This window comes from Sturnira hondurensis, unplaced genomic scaffold (genome assembly GCF_014824575.4).
Source record: "Sturnira hondurensis isolate 20B ecotype Veracruz unplaced genomic scaffold, ASM1482457v3 Scaffold0020119, whole genome shotgun sequence".
Classification (NCBI taxonomy): Eukaryota; Metazoa; Chordata; class Mammalia; order Chiroptera; family Phyllostomidae; genus Sturnira; species Sturnira hondurensis.
The window spans coordinates 125,404-138,028 of record NW_028092750.1 but is presented as its reverse complement, the minus strand read 5'-3'; the positions used below and the strand labels follow the sequence as shown (position 1 = coordinate 138,028).

The window sequence follows — 12,625 nt, the reverse complement described above, 5'->3', positions numbered from 1 at the left end:
ATGAGTTTAAAGACAAATTTTGCTAAGATTTGTTATAACAGATAACCCTATCTGTTACAAACTTTTTTAAAGGATGGAAAAGAGAAAATATTCTTCACACATTTTATAGAGTTACCATAACCTTCACGTTAGTTACCTACTTCTGTGATACGATGTTCCTAAAACGTTGTGCAGGGTGTCTCTGCAGCTGCCGCATCTGGCCACTGCGCTGGCCTGCCTGGCTGAGCAGAAGTGGCCGTAGTCACTGCTTGCTATGCAACGTCAGTTTCAGTTGGTCACCTGTCTCCAGTAGGCTGGCCTGTGCTTGTCATAGCTGAGCCTCAAAACATCAAGACAGAGGCCAGAATTCAACGAGCAAGAGCTTTTCAAGCTTCTGCTTGCATTACATTTATTAACGTCTCACTTGCCAGCCCTATGATCAAGCCTAGGATTAATGTTAGAGGGAGCTACCTAAGGGTGTGGACATCTAGAAAAGTAATTTCCTAAAGGGTCGTTACTGTGACAATCTATAATGACACTGATAACACATCCAGACAAGTGAAGTCATAACACCCATTTCACTTACAAACACAACTTCAAATATTCTAAAAATATTTGCACACCCAATCCAGTGCATATTAAAAACTCTGCATGACAATGGCAATTATTATAAACCATGTATTCATCTCAAGTATCATATCTATATCTCAAGATTCATAATAAAACTCTTAGCAAATAAGAAATGGAGGACAATGAAGAATATTTACCAAAATTCTGTCCTGTGTAAATGTTAAACTTAACAAATAAATGTTGGGGATTTTCCTACAAAATTGGGAATCGGGTACATCTGTTCAGTGTCAATAGAGTTTTTCAACTTATTTACTGAAGTTCCTAGTCAATGTTAGAAAATAAATAAGGTCTATGCTAATTAAAAAGAAAGATACACTATTGTTACATGTGTAAAAATAAGAAAAACTACAATTAAATTATATTTTTAAAAAAATGCATTAGTAAGTTCTAAGCTAATAGAACTTAATAAGCTAATAGAACACTAATCAATAGACAGGCTTACATTAGCATGTTGGTAAGAACACATATTAACTAACTTTTTAAAGTGCTAAAGTAAGTTTTATTCTTAATAATAATTTATTAATAAAGACTAAGAGCAAGTGTAGTTCAGTGAGATCAATTAGGAAAAACAAAGGCTGCTTTGGGAAACAAGTTGAGGGTTTTACACATTGGGAAAGCAAAGTGATGAGTCTTAAGCAGCTAAGTAGAGTGAGGATTTGAACGTGTAGACCCAGAGTTAGCGAGTTGAAAGAGAAAGCAGAGCACAGATGTCTGACCTTGGGGAACACTAAACATTTAATAAAGGCTTGAAAATAAAAGTTGCAAGACCCCATAGCCATCCCTCTCCCTTATCCCCAGGGGCTGAACTCAATGACTAGTAAAGTACCCAGTGCCTGTAGTCCCTAAAACAGCCTCAGAGCCTCTTTCACCTACCCATTTCAGGTGTGTTTTAGGCCAGCCCCATCCACTCATCAACAGGAATCCTAGGTGAAACATATTTGTCATCTAGATTTTAAGGGGATGGTGGGAAAGAGAACCCTGTGCACAATGAGACACTAGAAATGTGTATGATAATAGAAATCCAGATGATAAGAACATTCTTGAAAGAGAAAATGGTCAATATTACATGTGAACAGGATAGCAGGAAGATGAGGAACGTGTGTTCAGAATTGATAATAAGAGGACATTTGTGGATCTATCAAGAATAGTTTCAATGGATGACAGTCAAGCTACGAGTCGTGAGTGGCAGAGTGGGTGGGAGATGACAGTCGAAGAGATTCTAATGGTGTTTCTTTGAGGAATGTAGATATTTAAGGTAACAGAACTGCAATGAAGCGGTAACTAGAGGATACTTGCAGGATTCAGAAAAGGCATATTTCCTTGTGTTTTTATTAGGTAAGAAGCTTGACCATTTGCATAAGGATACCTTCTGTTATGGTTAAGTATATTTTATTAGGTCGAAATTGATAATGCTGAGAACAAGCTCCTGACGGCAGAAAGGGAGAAGTCATTTGTAAGAAGCGAATAGAAGTCCGAACAGATTGGACAGGAAGTTGGCGCCACCTTCCTAGTCTTTTCCCAGAGAGAAGGGCAGGCCACAGCCCTTTCCTCAGAGCTCTGGCTCCAGGGGGCCCCGTGGTGAAGTGTTCCTTGGTTGGTGACCACCACGGACACAGAAGGGCCGATCGAGTAGCTGTTTCCCGCAACATCATGGTTGCTGTGGAGCTTTAGTGAGTTTTGTTTCATCAGCATTATAAACGTGAGCTCTAAAAAACATATCAGCTGGTTTGATAAGTATGTAGTGTAATAAAATGTAATGTGAAAGGGGACAAAGCTATAAAAAGTTTTAAAGTAGTTGTTAAGTCGAATGTGTCTTTTGAAAGTGTGGTATCTATTTTATATAAAAAGTAATTTCTGCTTAAGATGCCCAGATTTTTAGCTGACTGAAGGAATGCCAATGAATTTTTTCTGTTAAGTATCTGATAGTGGGTAAAATACTTTACTGTTTGTGTTCAACTCCTATTATTAATAAATGTCAATCTGATGTTTATATTTTCAGTATCGCAGGAATAATAATCCCCACAATAAACTGAGGGACCGAATTTGGGGAATGGTCAATTTTGTCAACATGGTAAGAGTTTACGCAGTTTAAATCAAGCTAAAGTCACAAGTGGAAAGAAACTTGTAGAACAGATATTGCTGAATTTTTGTGGTAGGTCCGACACTGAGACAGCCCCCAAAACAAAAATTCACCCAGTAAACTGATTAGAAAAAATTCATTGAAAAAATGACAGCGACAAGGGAACCACAGGTCTGAGTTTTTGTTTTCTAAGTAAATGATATTTAATACTTAAACCTTTAAATGCATTTCAAATATTGGTTACTGATCACAAAAATTTATAAAGCGATGCACAAAGTGACGCCCTTCATGCATAAGTCAAATCCACTATTTTAAATTACTGCTCCACAACTTTGCATAGCAAAAAGGTTTTCAAGCTATAATTTATTTTTCATATTTTGACATAGAAATTAAGGAAATATTTTAGTAAAATGTACTAAAGTGTTTAATTTGTCTAAAACAGAATTAACTATAACCTTTCTTTAAAAATAATGCTGTGAATTATACATTTTGTACAATGACCTCTTCCAAGTCACGAGCTTCACTACCAGGCCCAAAGGAAGGCGCCATAATCTCTTAGTTCGGCCCCACCTGGGCCAGCGGTGGTTCGTTCACCAGTTGAAGGACATTTGATCAGTTTCTAGTTTTTGCTATAATGATAATGATTTCCTTTAAACATATGCATAGAGACATATGTGAAAACACAAATTTTTATTTTCTTTTGTCAATGACAAAGAAGTAAGAATGCAGGGTCAAGTCGTAAGTATAAGATCTTTAGCCATTTGTCACAAATTTTGATGTTTTATTTTTAATTTTTGTTCTATTCAAAAATATTTCTAATACCCTTTATGACTTCCTCTTTCATCCTTGGTTATATGTGTGTGTGTGTGTGTGTGTGTGTGTGTGTGTGTGTGTGTGTGTTACTTGATTTCCAAGTACTTGGAATGTTTTATATACCTTTATGTTAGAACTCTGCCTACCACATCCGTATTTTCCACCAGAGCTTTAACATACTAATAATTGTTATTTTATGTTTCCAGTCAGATAGTTTCAACATTTGGATTATCTCTGAGTCTAGTTTCGCTGACTTATCGCTTGAACAGGGGATTGTTTTTCCTCTCCTCCCTTTTTTGTGTGCTTTTTCATATTATCTTGAGTACTGGATGTTGAGTATAGAATAGTAGGGACAGAAATGCTACTGATGCCTGGAAGTATAAACTACTTTTACTTTTTTGTTGTTGTTGTTGCCAGACCATTAGCAAATAGGATTGAATCAGCCTTGTCAGCAATTACACTGGTTTGAGGTCTTGCTGTTGCTATTGTTACCTACATGCACCTTGAGCTTCAGATTCTTGTAATGTGACCCTGGCTTAGGGTGGGTCCTGAATTTTTGGAGAGGCTTCAGCCTCAACCTCAGGCTAGTGCTCACAGAAGGTCTTCTTTCACCTATGTATCTCTTCTTCAGTAGTGGTCTGTTCTTGTTTCTTACTCGGTAATTGCTGGGCTAGTTATGGGACTCGAAGTGTTTCCTGTTATCCTGGTCTATCCTTGGCCTACGAAAGTCCTGCCCATGGGTCTCTGGGTGGCTATTTCTCAATGTTCATGTTCTTCCTCCCTCGATAGAAGACCTTGAAAGGTCTGGCGTTGTGAGACTTTCTTCCCTCTTCTCTCGGGGTAGGTGTTTTTCTTTCCCCTTTTTTCCAGCCACAACAGGTCTTCACTTGGGCTCTGGGGTGTAAAAGAAAAGTTTGCTGAACTTCATATAGCAGCTTGAGGCTTTTGTTTCTCAAGAAAGAAGAGTTTGATAGGTTTTAAGATGTTTCTGCCCTGGTTGGTGTGGCTCAATGGATTGATCAGGCCTGTGAACCGAAAGGTTGCTGGTTCAATTTCCAGTCAGGGCACCTGCCTGCATTGGGGGCCAGGGCCCTACAGAGGAGTGTGTGACGGACAACTGACCCATGATTCTCTCACACATCTATGTTTCTCTCCCTTTCTTTCTCCCTCCCTTCCCCTCTTTCTAAAAATAAGTCAAATCTTAAAAAAAAAAAAAAAAAAAAAAAAAAAACTGTTCCCAAGGCAGAACTTGCTCCCATCCTCCAGGCCTATATCACCAAGGGAGGACAGCCCATCTCTGACCCCCAATGTATTCCTTGAGTGTGCATGTGCGTGGGCACGATTCCTTGTGTCCGTGTCTCCCAATGGGTTCTGCAATCTTATTCTATCCCACATTTGCCTTTTAGCAATTCCTTAAAAATGTTTGCCAGATTCTTATCTGCCTGTTTGGTGCAAAGCATCTCTTTTTCTCTTTTTCTGCCACTGGGAGGTGCTGTAGTACCATTTCTCTTTGAAGGATTCTTTCCTTAGATTTCAGGCTACATGTTTGCCTGGTACCTCTCAGCTCTCACAGTTTCAAGGAAAGATAGGATTTTGCAGATTCCCTGGCTTTTTCTTTGGGTCAGGTAAGAGCAGTACTCTTTCCAACTGTGTATATCTTAGCCAGAAGCAGAATCCCTCAATCCCTAAATCTAAACCTATGTCTACAGAAATGAAAAATCCTTCCTATGACTTTTTCTAAAATGTGGGAGCAACGTGGAGCAGAGTGAGTGTATCTCATAGTCATTTCTGTTTTCTCCTATTTCTTGTATCTCTTAGTTGGCTTTATCATTACCCTAATGTTGTCCAAATGTAAGACTCAGTCTCTTTCCTTGGGTTTTCAGCTCCAAAGTAAGGATAAATACCAAATTGTTGCTCATTGCTGAATTTTTGTTAAAGACTTTCTGTTTAGATTAGGAGGCCATACCACAAACAATTTAAAGTGACATTGCCTACAAGTTCTCGACCCTTTCCGTCATATTGCTTTTCACGGGCCTCCATCCCCCGTGTTGCCCACAGTGAGGGGTCAGACCCTCTTTGGGGTCTATGGGAAGCGATCTCCATGCTGTCCCAGGTCTAGCCTCATCTAGCTGGAGAGTCTGTCATCAGTCACCTCACTGAACGGTCTGTCTCACTGAACGGTCGGTCCCCCACAAAAGAAGTGTCTTTATTTTATGTTCTTTTCTTACTAGAAGAGAACACATTCATAGGATGACAAATATTCCCATTTGCACTTGCAACCAGTTTTATAAACCTAAAGTCCCTCCACAAGTGTGGAAAGCCCAAAGAGCTCAGGTTGAAAAAATTTTTGCTCTGTGGGACCTGACTCATAAGGCTTATTCCACGAGATCAGGACCCAAAGCAATAGGTACCACGGGCTCCGGCATAGATTTGAAATGACGATTTAACTGAAGGTCCAACTTCACTCAAGTTTAAAAGAAACCAATTCTCATGGTTCTGAAATGACCTTGTTATTGGGCTAGCATGCTGACACATGGAATTCAATATATTCATATCGTGTAGGTTAAGACAAGTAGAAAATTAACATGGGGTTACTGTTATAATGTTATATTAAATGTTTTAATCACCAGTTACATTCTCTATTAATATTATATGAGTAACCTCTCCTTTTATGTTCTTAACTCAGCATTCATAGTTTATCATTCATTCTTTCTTTCATCCTAGCTACTACAGAATATAAAATTGAGATAACACCTAGCTCTTTGTTTCAATGTCCTCATAATACAAAGTTGCTTAAACTCTGTCTCTTTCTTTTCTGGCATCAAGTATCCGTCAACTAGTCATTTACAAAAGCAGATGGGAATAAAGGTGAGAAGGTTTATGAGCTACAGCTGTTCCTTCCTGCTTTGAGCAAGCCACAAAAAGATTCCTTAGACAACAGAGTAGTTCCAAAAATCTAACATGGAAAACGAACATGGCAGCCAACAATTGGTTTTTGAAAGCCAGTGTCAGCTTCTGATCTGCCACAGAAGAAAGTGTCTGGAAGTAGAGAGTTGAGCAAAGAACTTTCATTCCACTGTGTGCGAATGTTAGTCAATTCACATTCTCAGTTCAGTCTGGGACCTCAGAGCTTTATTCGGTTTACTACCTTCTGAGTCTGGTGCCTATAAGGCTTATGATAGTTCAGGGGGAATCAGATGTTTTCAGTTGAGTTTCTTTGCTGGCCATGGCAATCCACCGGGTGTTCTGAGTGATTCACGCCACATAAAGTTTCACTACAACTGTTTAGTTTGAGGCTGCACTTTTTGTTTATGTCCTTCACACATTAAAATTAATTTTTAATATAAAACTGTATAGCAATGATGCAGATCCTCCTATAACTTGACTTTGTGGAAAATTATTTTTTTCTTGACCAGATTTATAAAACCCTGGATGTCCGTGTTACATTGGTTGGCCTTGAGATGTGGACAAATGGAGACAAAATAAAAGTAGTTTCCAACATAGATACTACTTTATTGCATTTTTCATTTTGGCAACAAAGGGTCCTTAAGAAAAGGAAGAATTTCGATCATGCTTTATTACTCAGGTATGTAACTGCTCTATTTTCTTGCATACCTTAGAAGGAATATTAAAAGAGAAAATAAAATAAGTGCAACTTTTTAATGCAATTGACTCTTTTGGACAGTGCACAGGAAGGAAATGTTCTGTCCAGCTGCATAGAAAGTTTCTATATGAGCTTTTTATTGATCTATCTTTGGAGGGAAAGGGAAGGAGAGAGGGAGAGAAATATCGATGTATGGTTGCCTCTCGTGCGTCCCCTCCTGGGAACTGGCCTGCAACCGAGGCATGTGCCCTGACTGGGAATTGAACCGCGGTTGTTTGGTTTGCAGGCCCACGCTCAATCCACTGAGCTACACCAGCCAGGGCCTCTATATGAACTTTTAATAACCTAACTTTGTAATAGGAAGGAAATCCTAGGAAGGAAAAATATGATATATTTATATTCCTGGGCAGTGCTGAGAAGTAAAAGCCTTTTAGAATTCATTTACTCTACTTCTCCTCTTTCCACACTAACTCCCTTCAGCCTTCCACACCATCCTACTCCAATTTTCCCCACAAAATTGACACTTCTGGGAAAACACCTTGTTCTCTGGACATTTCCCTTCAGCAGGGAGTGACCATCTAGTGACAGGTGCTCAAAACAACAGAGCAGTAACGTATTAGTGATGATTAAAACCACCACAGCTCAAATATTCCTAAGAAAAAGTCTGAATTTATTTAGAGTACTTGGATCATTAATTTTTAGAAATAGGGGCCATTTTAAAAATCATTTTTGGTTTTCAAAATCTCTGTTCTTCGAAATACTCAGTGTATAGGGAAATAATAAATAATGTGTAGCTCAACTGACTTCAACCTTGTGTTGCACATTGTCCTGTATAAGGAACATTAAATTACAAAAAACATGCTTTGGAGCGATGGAGACTTTTGGGATCTCCCTTGATGCCCTTAAAGCTGCTGTAAAAGATGGATACCCACTTTACCTACTCCATCTACCTGTAACACCAGTGTTTCTTTAAGGTCTGCAAACACAGCCTGCAAATGTGTTTTTGACCATTACCTTAAAGCTAACTTTCAGTCTGAGCTCAGAACCATGAAGCTTCCAAAGCCTGGAGTCAGACGTCAGGTCCAGCCCTTTGTCAGAATGGTGAGCGTGAACCAGTCCTCCCAACTACTACCATCTCTGATTTCCATACCTGGGCTGGCCCACAGCACGTATTTCCAGGGGAAACATGCACTTAGCTTGGGCTTGGCTATTCATGAACTAATATAGCCCAAAATCATAAGGGGTAAAGTAAAATATTGCTATAATCTTCATAGTGGGCTTGTTTAGCCCTTATGCCTATTCTTTGGACATGTGTTTTAAAATACTTAATAAATTAATCTAAAATATTTAAATGGGTATAAGTGAAAAACCTTTTACTTCCATGGCTGACTCTTACTCTGACCAGTAACTTCTCTTACCAATAGTGTGTCTACAAACAGAAAGGATGGTTGGAGGGTGCTCTAAATGTCTAACGGGGCATTATATTTGGGCATTCTTAGGTGCTGAGCTCCTTACATGCCTTCCCCGGTATAGTCACACAGGTCCAGAAGTGATGAGGCACGATGTATGGCACTGTCAGGCCTGACTTTTGGTTTCAAGTGGCAGCCAGCAAAATCAGGATCTGGACGGTGATTTCTTGGGCGCTTCGTCTCCACAGGTGCTGTTCTCCTGGGATCTCCAGGGCCTGGGGAGACCAAGCTCCCCCAAGATGTACAGTCAGATCCTGACCCTTTGATGTGGGTACAGAAGGAAATGTTATAAAGAAAGGAATGGAACACATCTTTTCCACCCAAAATTTAAAGACTGAAGGGGGGCATCTAGCCTGACCATCTTTCTTATATTCATGTCCTTCTGTTGCACTCCGGTGTGGCTCTCCAGCCCAGGGGAGCTCTCTTTAACGAGTTCCAGCTCTGAATGTTGTTCTCAAAAGCGCGCTAGATTTGGGTCCCTTTCATATATACACATCAGTGTCTAAATTTTAGGTAATCTAGACATAGTACTGTCTCTACATGACAACTGCTTTAAATGGTGGATTATAGCTATCAAATTCTCTGAGTCTTTATGGTCGATGAAACATTTTTAAAGTTTTTCAACCACAGCTAGTTAATTACGGTGCTGGTCCATTCACTGTGTTGCATTTTCACCTTTGAACATTTTCAATTTAATTTTTCGTTCTTTTAAGTGACTTTGTCCAAAACTGAGTCGGGGGTAAAGTAAAATCAAGGAAAGTGGGACTCTGTTTGGGGTTTTTTAGAAGGTACTTTTTATGATTTCAAATTCATATTGTACTGACTTTCCCAATGCCACAAGTTTAAAATGAGCTGAATGTCAACTGAGGCCATCCCTGCTGCTAGGGAAAACGAAAGGCACTTCCGTGTGCAAGGCACTAGCATCTCGGGGGTCACGGCAGCTCAGTCTATGTGCTCATTAAACTGCTGGCTCAGCCTCAGGAGTGTGTTCTCATCTTGTGTGTAGTGGGAAGTGGCTCTATACCCACGCGCAAGGAACTGCCTACCCAGCGGGTATGTGCCTGCCCGTTTATTCGTCCAGTGTTGTTAAGGTGAGCTGTGTTTTATTTACATTTTATTGCATAATAAAAAGTTTGAATGAAATTTCAGTAATTTGCCGTGTCCTGTTGAAAGGGACTGCATATACATCCCTCCATATATTCCCACCAACATATGTCATGATCACGCTGTTGTACTTCCTTTATTAAATGAAGAGAAAATGTTTTATAAAAAGCCATAGATGAATAGTAACGGTAAACCAGTGCACAGAGTTTAAGAGAACATCATGTTCAGACTAACACACACAGATTAGGAAGCTCTTTTGCATATTAGATACAATTGTATACAAGGATGTGTAAAGTCCACTGAACTTGGCCAATTTACCAATTTACCAAGTGAGGATAATTGTTGCTATGCTGAAAAGAAATTGCACAGATCACTTGAAGTATCATATCAGCCAGACTTGGAATTCATTTTCCAAAAGCCTAAGGACTCTCAAACTGCTGATTCCTCTTGTTTATCTGACCCTTTCACAAGGCACTAAGCTTCTAGTAAACACTGTCCAAGTGACCATATCTAAGAAATTCTTGAAACCTCAAGATTGGATTGTTTTTCCTTTAATATCTCTGCCTAGCCATTACTATGCTCAGCCCAATCTTGTTGAGGCTTTGAAAGTAAGCTACTACTTATTAAAATGACTTAAATGGCCTTATATGGTTCCTTGTATGATTATGTCTTTTGCCTACAGAATTTTAATAACATAAATTTTTCATAGAGAGCAAGTATAATCTAATACAGGCTCTCACTACTCCAATTATGGTATATAGCCCAGCTAGGACACATTATAAACTTCAAATGAGCAAGATGAAATGACCAGATTAGGAGTATTTTATGGTAACCCAATACCGCACCCCTTTGGAAATTAATATTTTTCATTAATGTAAAGATCAAAACATGAAATAGAGCTACAAATAAGCAACAATCAATTCTGCTTTGGACTTTGCAGTACTGACCTGCTGCTATTTTTTAATAGCAGAAACCCCCTTCTCATGATTGTGCAAAAATTTGATGCAATTTGAAACTATACATTGAATGCATGAACCATGTATATTTTTATTTTTACCCCTTTGAAAACTAGTATATAGAAAACAAACAATAATGTTTATTTTACTGGGTAAAACATTTGTTAATAATTTTTAGCAATTGCTAAGAATGTGTCCCTGTAGCTCCAACAATGACCATTATTGTGCTATGAAAAACAATTTCAAAGCGGTGGAGTTAGAGACACTCAAAGCATCATGTGTCTGACCTCATTATGTAATTAAAGAAACTGTGGGGCTGAAGAGGGAGATAGCCAAGCCCATGGCCTCTCAAATAAGTATTAGCTAACCAGAGGCTAGAACACAGGTCTCAACCAGTAGTACGAAGCTCTGTGCTCGGCAGTGTACTCTTTGTGAAAATGTCTAACGCACACCTCTTTTGGCTTCAGGACCTTTTGCCTGACCTTAATGTAGTTGCAAGCAGAATGGCACACCAGCTGGGCCACAGCCTTGGGATGCAGCACGATGATTACCCGTGTACCTGTGCTTTGGGAAGATGTGTGATGGACAGTAGTGGAACGTAAGGCTCATTTGATATAGAGAATGCATTGAACTACTTTGGGGGTGACTTTTGATTAAAACTCCATATTGCAGGGCATATCGTGATTTTATGGAGTTCTTCCTAATAGACTCCAGAAGGTGGATGACAAAAGCAGGCATGGAAAGATGTTTCCTTTTGGCAGCTAAATCTTACCCCTGGGTAGTGTCTCTCCTAGTGATATGGTGAAAGGAATCCTAAAACTCCATCCAAGCATATTGCAAGAGTACATGGCAATCAATTAAAAATTATACCAAGGTGCTTAGGAGAGGGATACACTCCACATGCCTTGATTTATCACCTTTAGTATAAGCTATAATTTAAATCTTCTCTCAGACATCATTTTCAGAAAAGCCTTCCCACCCACTTGATCCCATTTAAAAAATATATATATATTATTTATTTATTTTTAGACAGAGGGGACGGGGAGGAGAAAGAGTGGGAGAGAAACATCAATGTGTGGTTGCCTTTCATGTGTCCCTTACATGAAAAGCCCCAGACACATGTGGGGTACTCCATAGATACAGAATGAGAGAATGTCCAACCTCTTTCCAGCTTGGAATTACCTGCAGTTCTGTCCTAAACCTTGTATATCTTTGAGCCTTTTCATAGTGGATACATGTAGTGCATTGCACACAGAAAGAAAAATGCTTGTTGATGGTGGTCAGTGCTTCTATATTTTGATTAAATTGAGTAAAGTAGCTAAAACACCCAAGCACGGCGACTGGTACAGAGGAAGAGTTCAGTAACAGATACCTACTTTTGTATTATTATCTACATAATTAGTCATTTATTGTCAGGGTCCCACCATCCCTCCCTAACAATCGAACGTGTTCAGGACTCTAAAGCCCTTTTGTATTTAACCATTGTGTCCATCGTAATGGGAAGGGAAACAAAACCAAAGGAGGATGGGAGGTGAATTTTAGTATTTTTTAAAATTTTCAAGTTCTTTTTAGAACTATGTTGCATTCCTGGAATGAGTGAGATACTACTAAATAAATAGTTTGTTTCAACACACTCTGTTCCAGACGTTACATCAACTAGTGCTTTTTCTTTTTTTATCTGGATGTGAGAGAGTCCCTGCATTGAGAAGCTTGTAATCTTACCTGGGTGATAAACAGCTGTGTAGACTATTCAAGAAGAACATGTAACAAGTGATACGGGAGCACGAAGCACAGACAATCCGTCTAAGCCGTGGTGCGAGGAAGGGATTTCGGGAGGGCACACAGTCAGCATTTTCACCCGAACGGCAGTGCTGGCTGTGCGTCGTCAGTAGGGCGTTTTTGTAGCAAAGAGCCCGGGTACTCTGCTATCACAGTAAAACAGAGTAAGAAAAGTAAATGGACTTTTAGACTTTGTCGTTTACAGCTGTTC

The 12,625-nt window shown here is 39.3% G+C and overlaps 1 protein-coding gene across 1 annotated transcript in view; it reads left to right on the top strand.

Annotated features, from left to right (window-relative positions):
* The window catches only part of ADAM7 (ADAM metallopeptidase domain 7), a gene marked incomplete at its 3' end in the record, with an annotated part of 52,034 nt that overhangs the window by 19,868 nt on the left and 19,541 nt on the right, over window positions 1–12,625 (top strand). Inside the window, exons 8-11 of the mRNA XM_037028662.1 lie at window positions 2,609–2,680; window positions 6,919–7,088; window positions 9,582–9,666; window positions 11,103–11,233. Coding sequence (XP_036884557.1) covers window positions 2,609–2,680; window positions 6,919–7,088; window positions 9,582–9,666; window positions 11,103–11,233 — 458 coding nt within the window. The remainder of the gene's footprint in view (window positions 1–2,608; window positions 2,681–6,918; window positions 7,089–9,581; window positions 9,667–11,102; window positions 11,234–12,625) is intronic.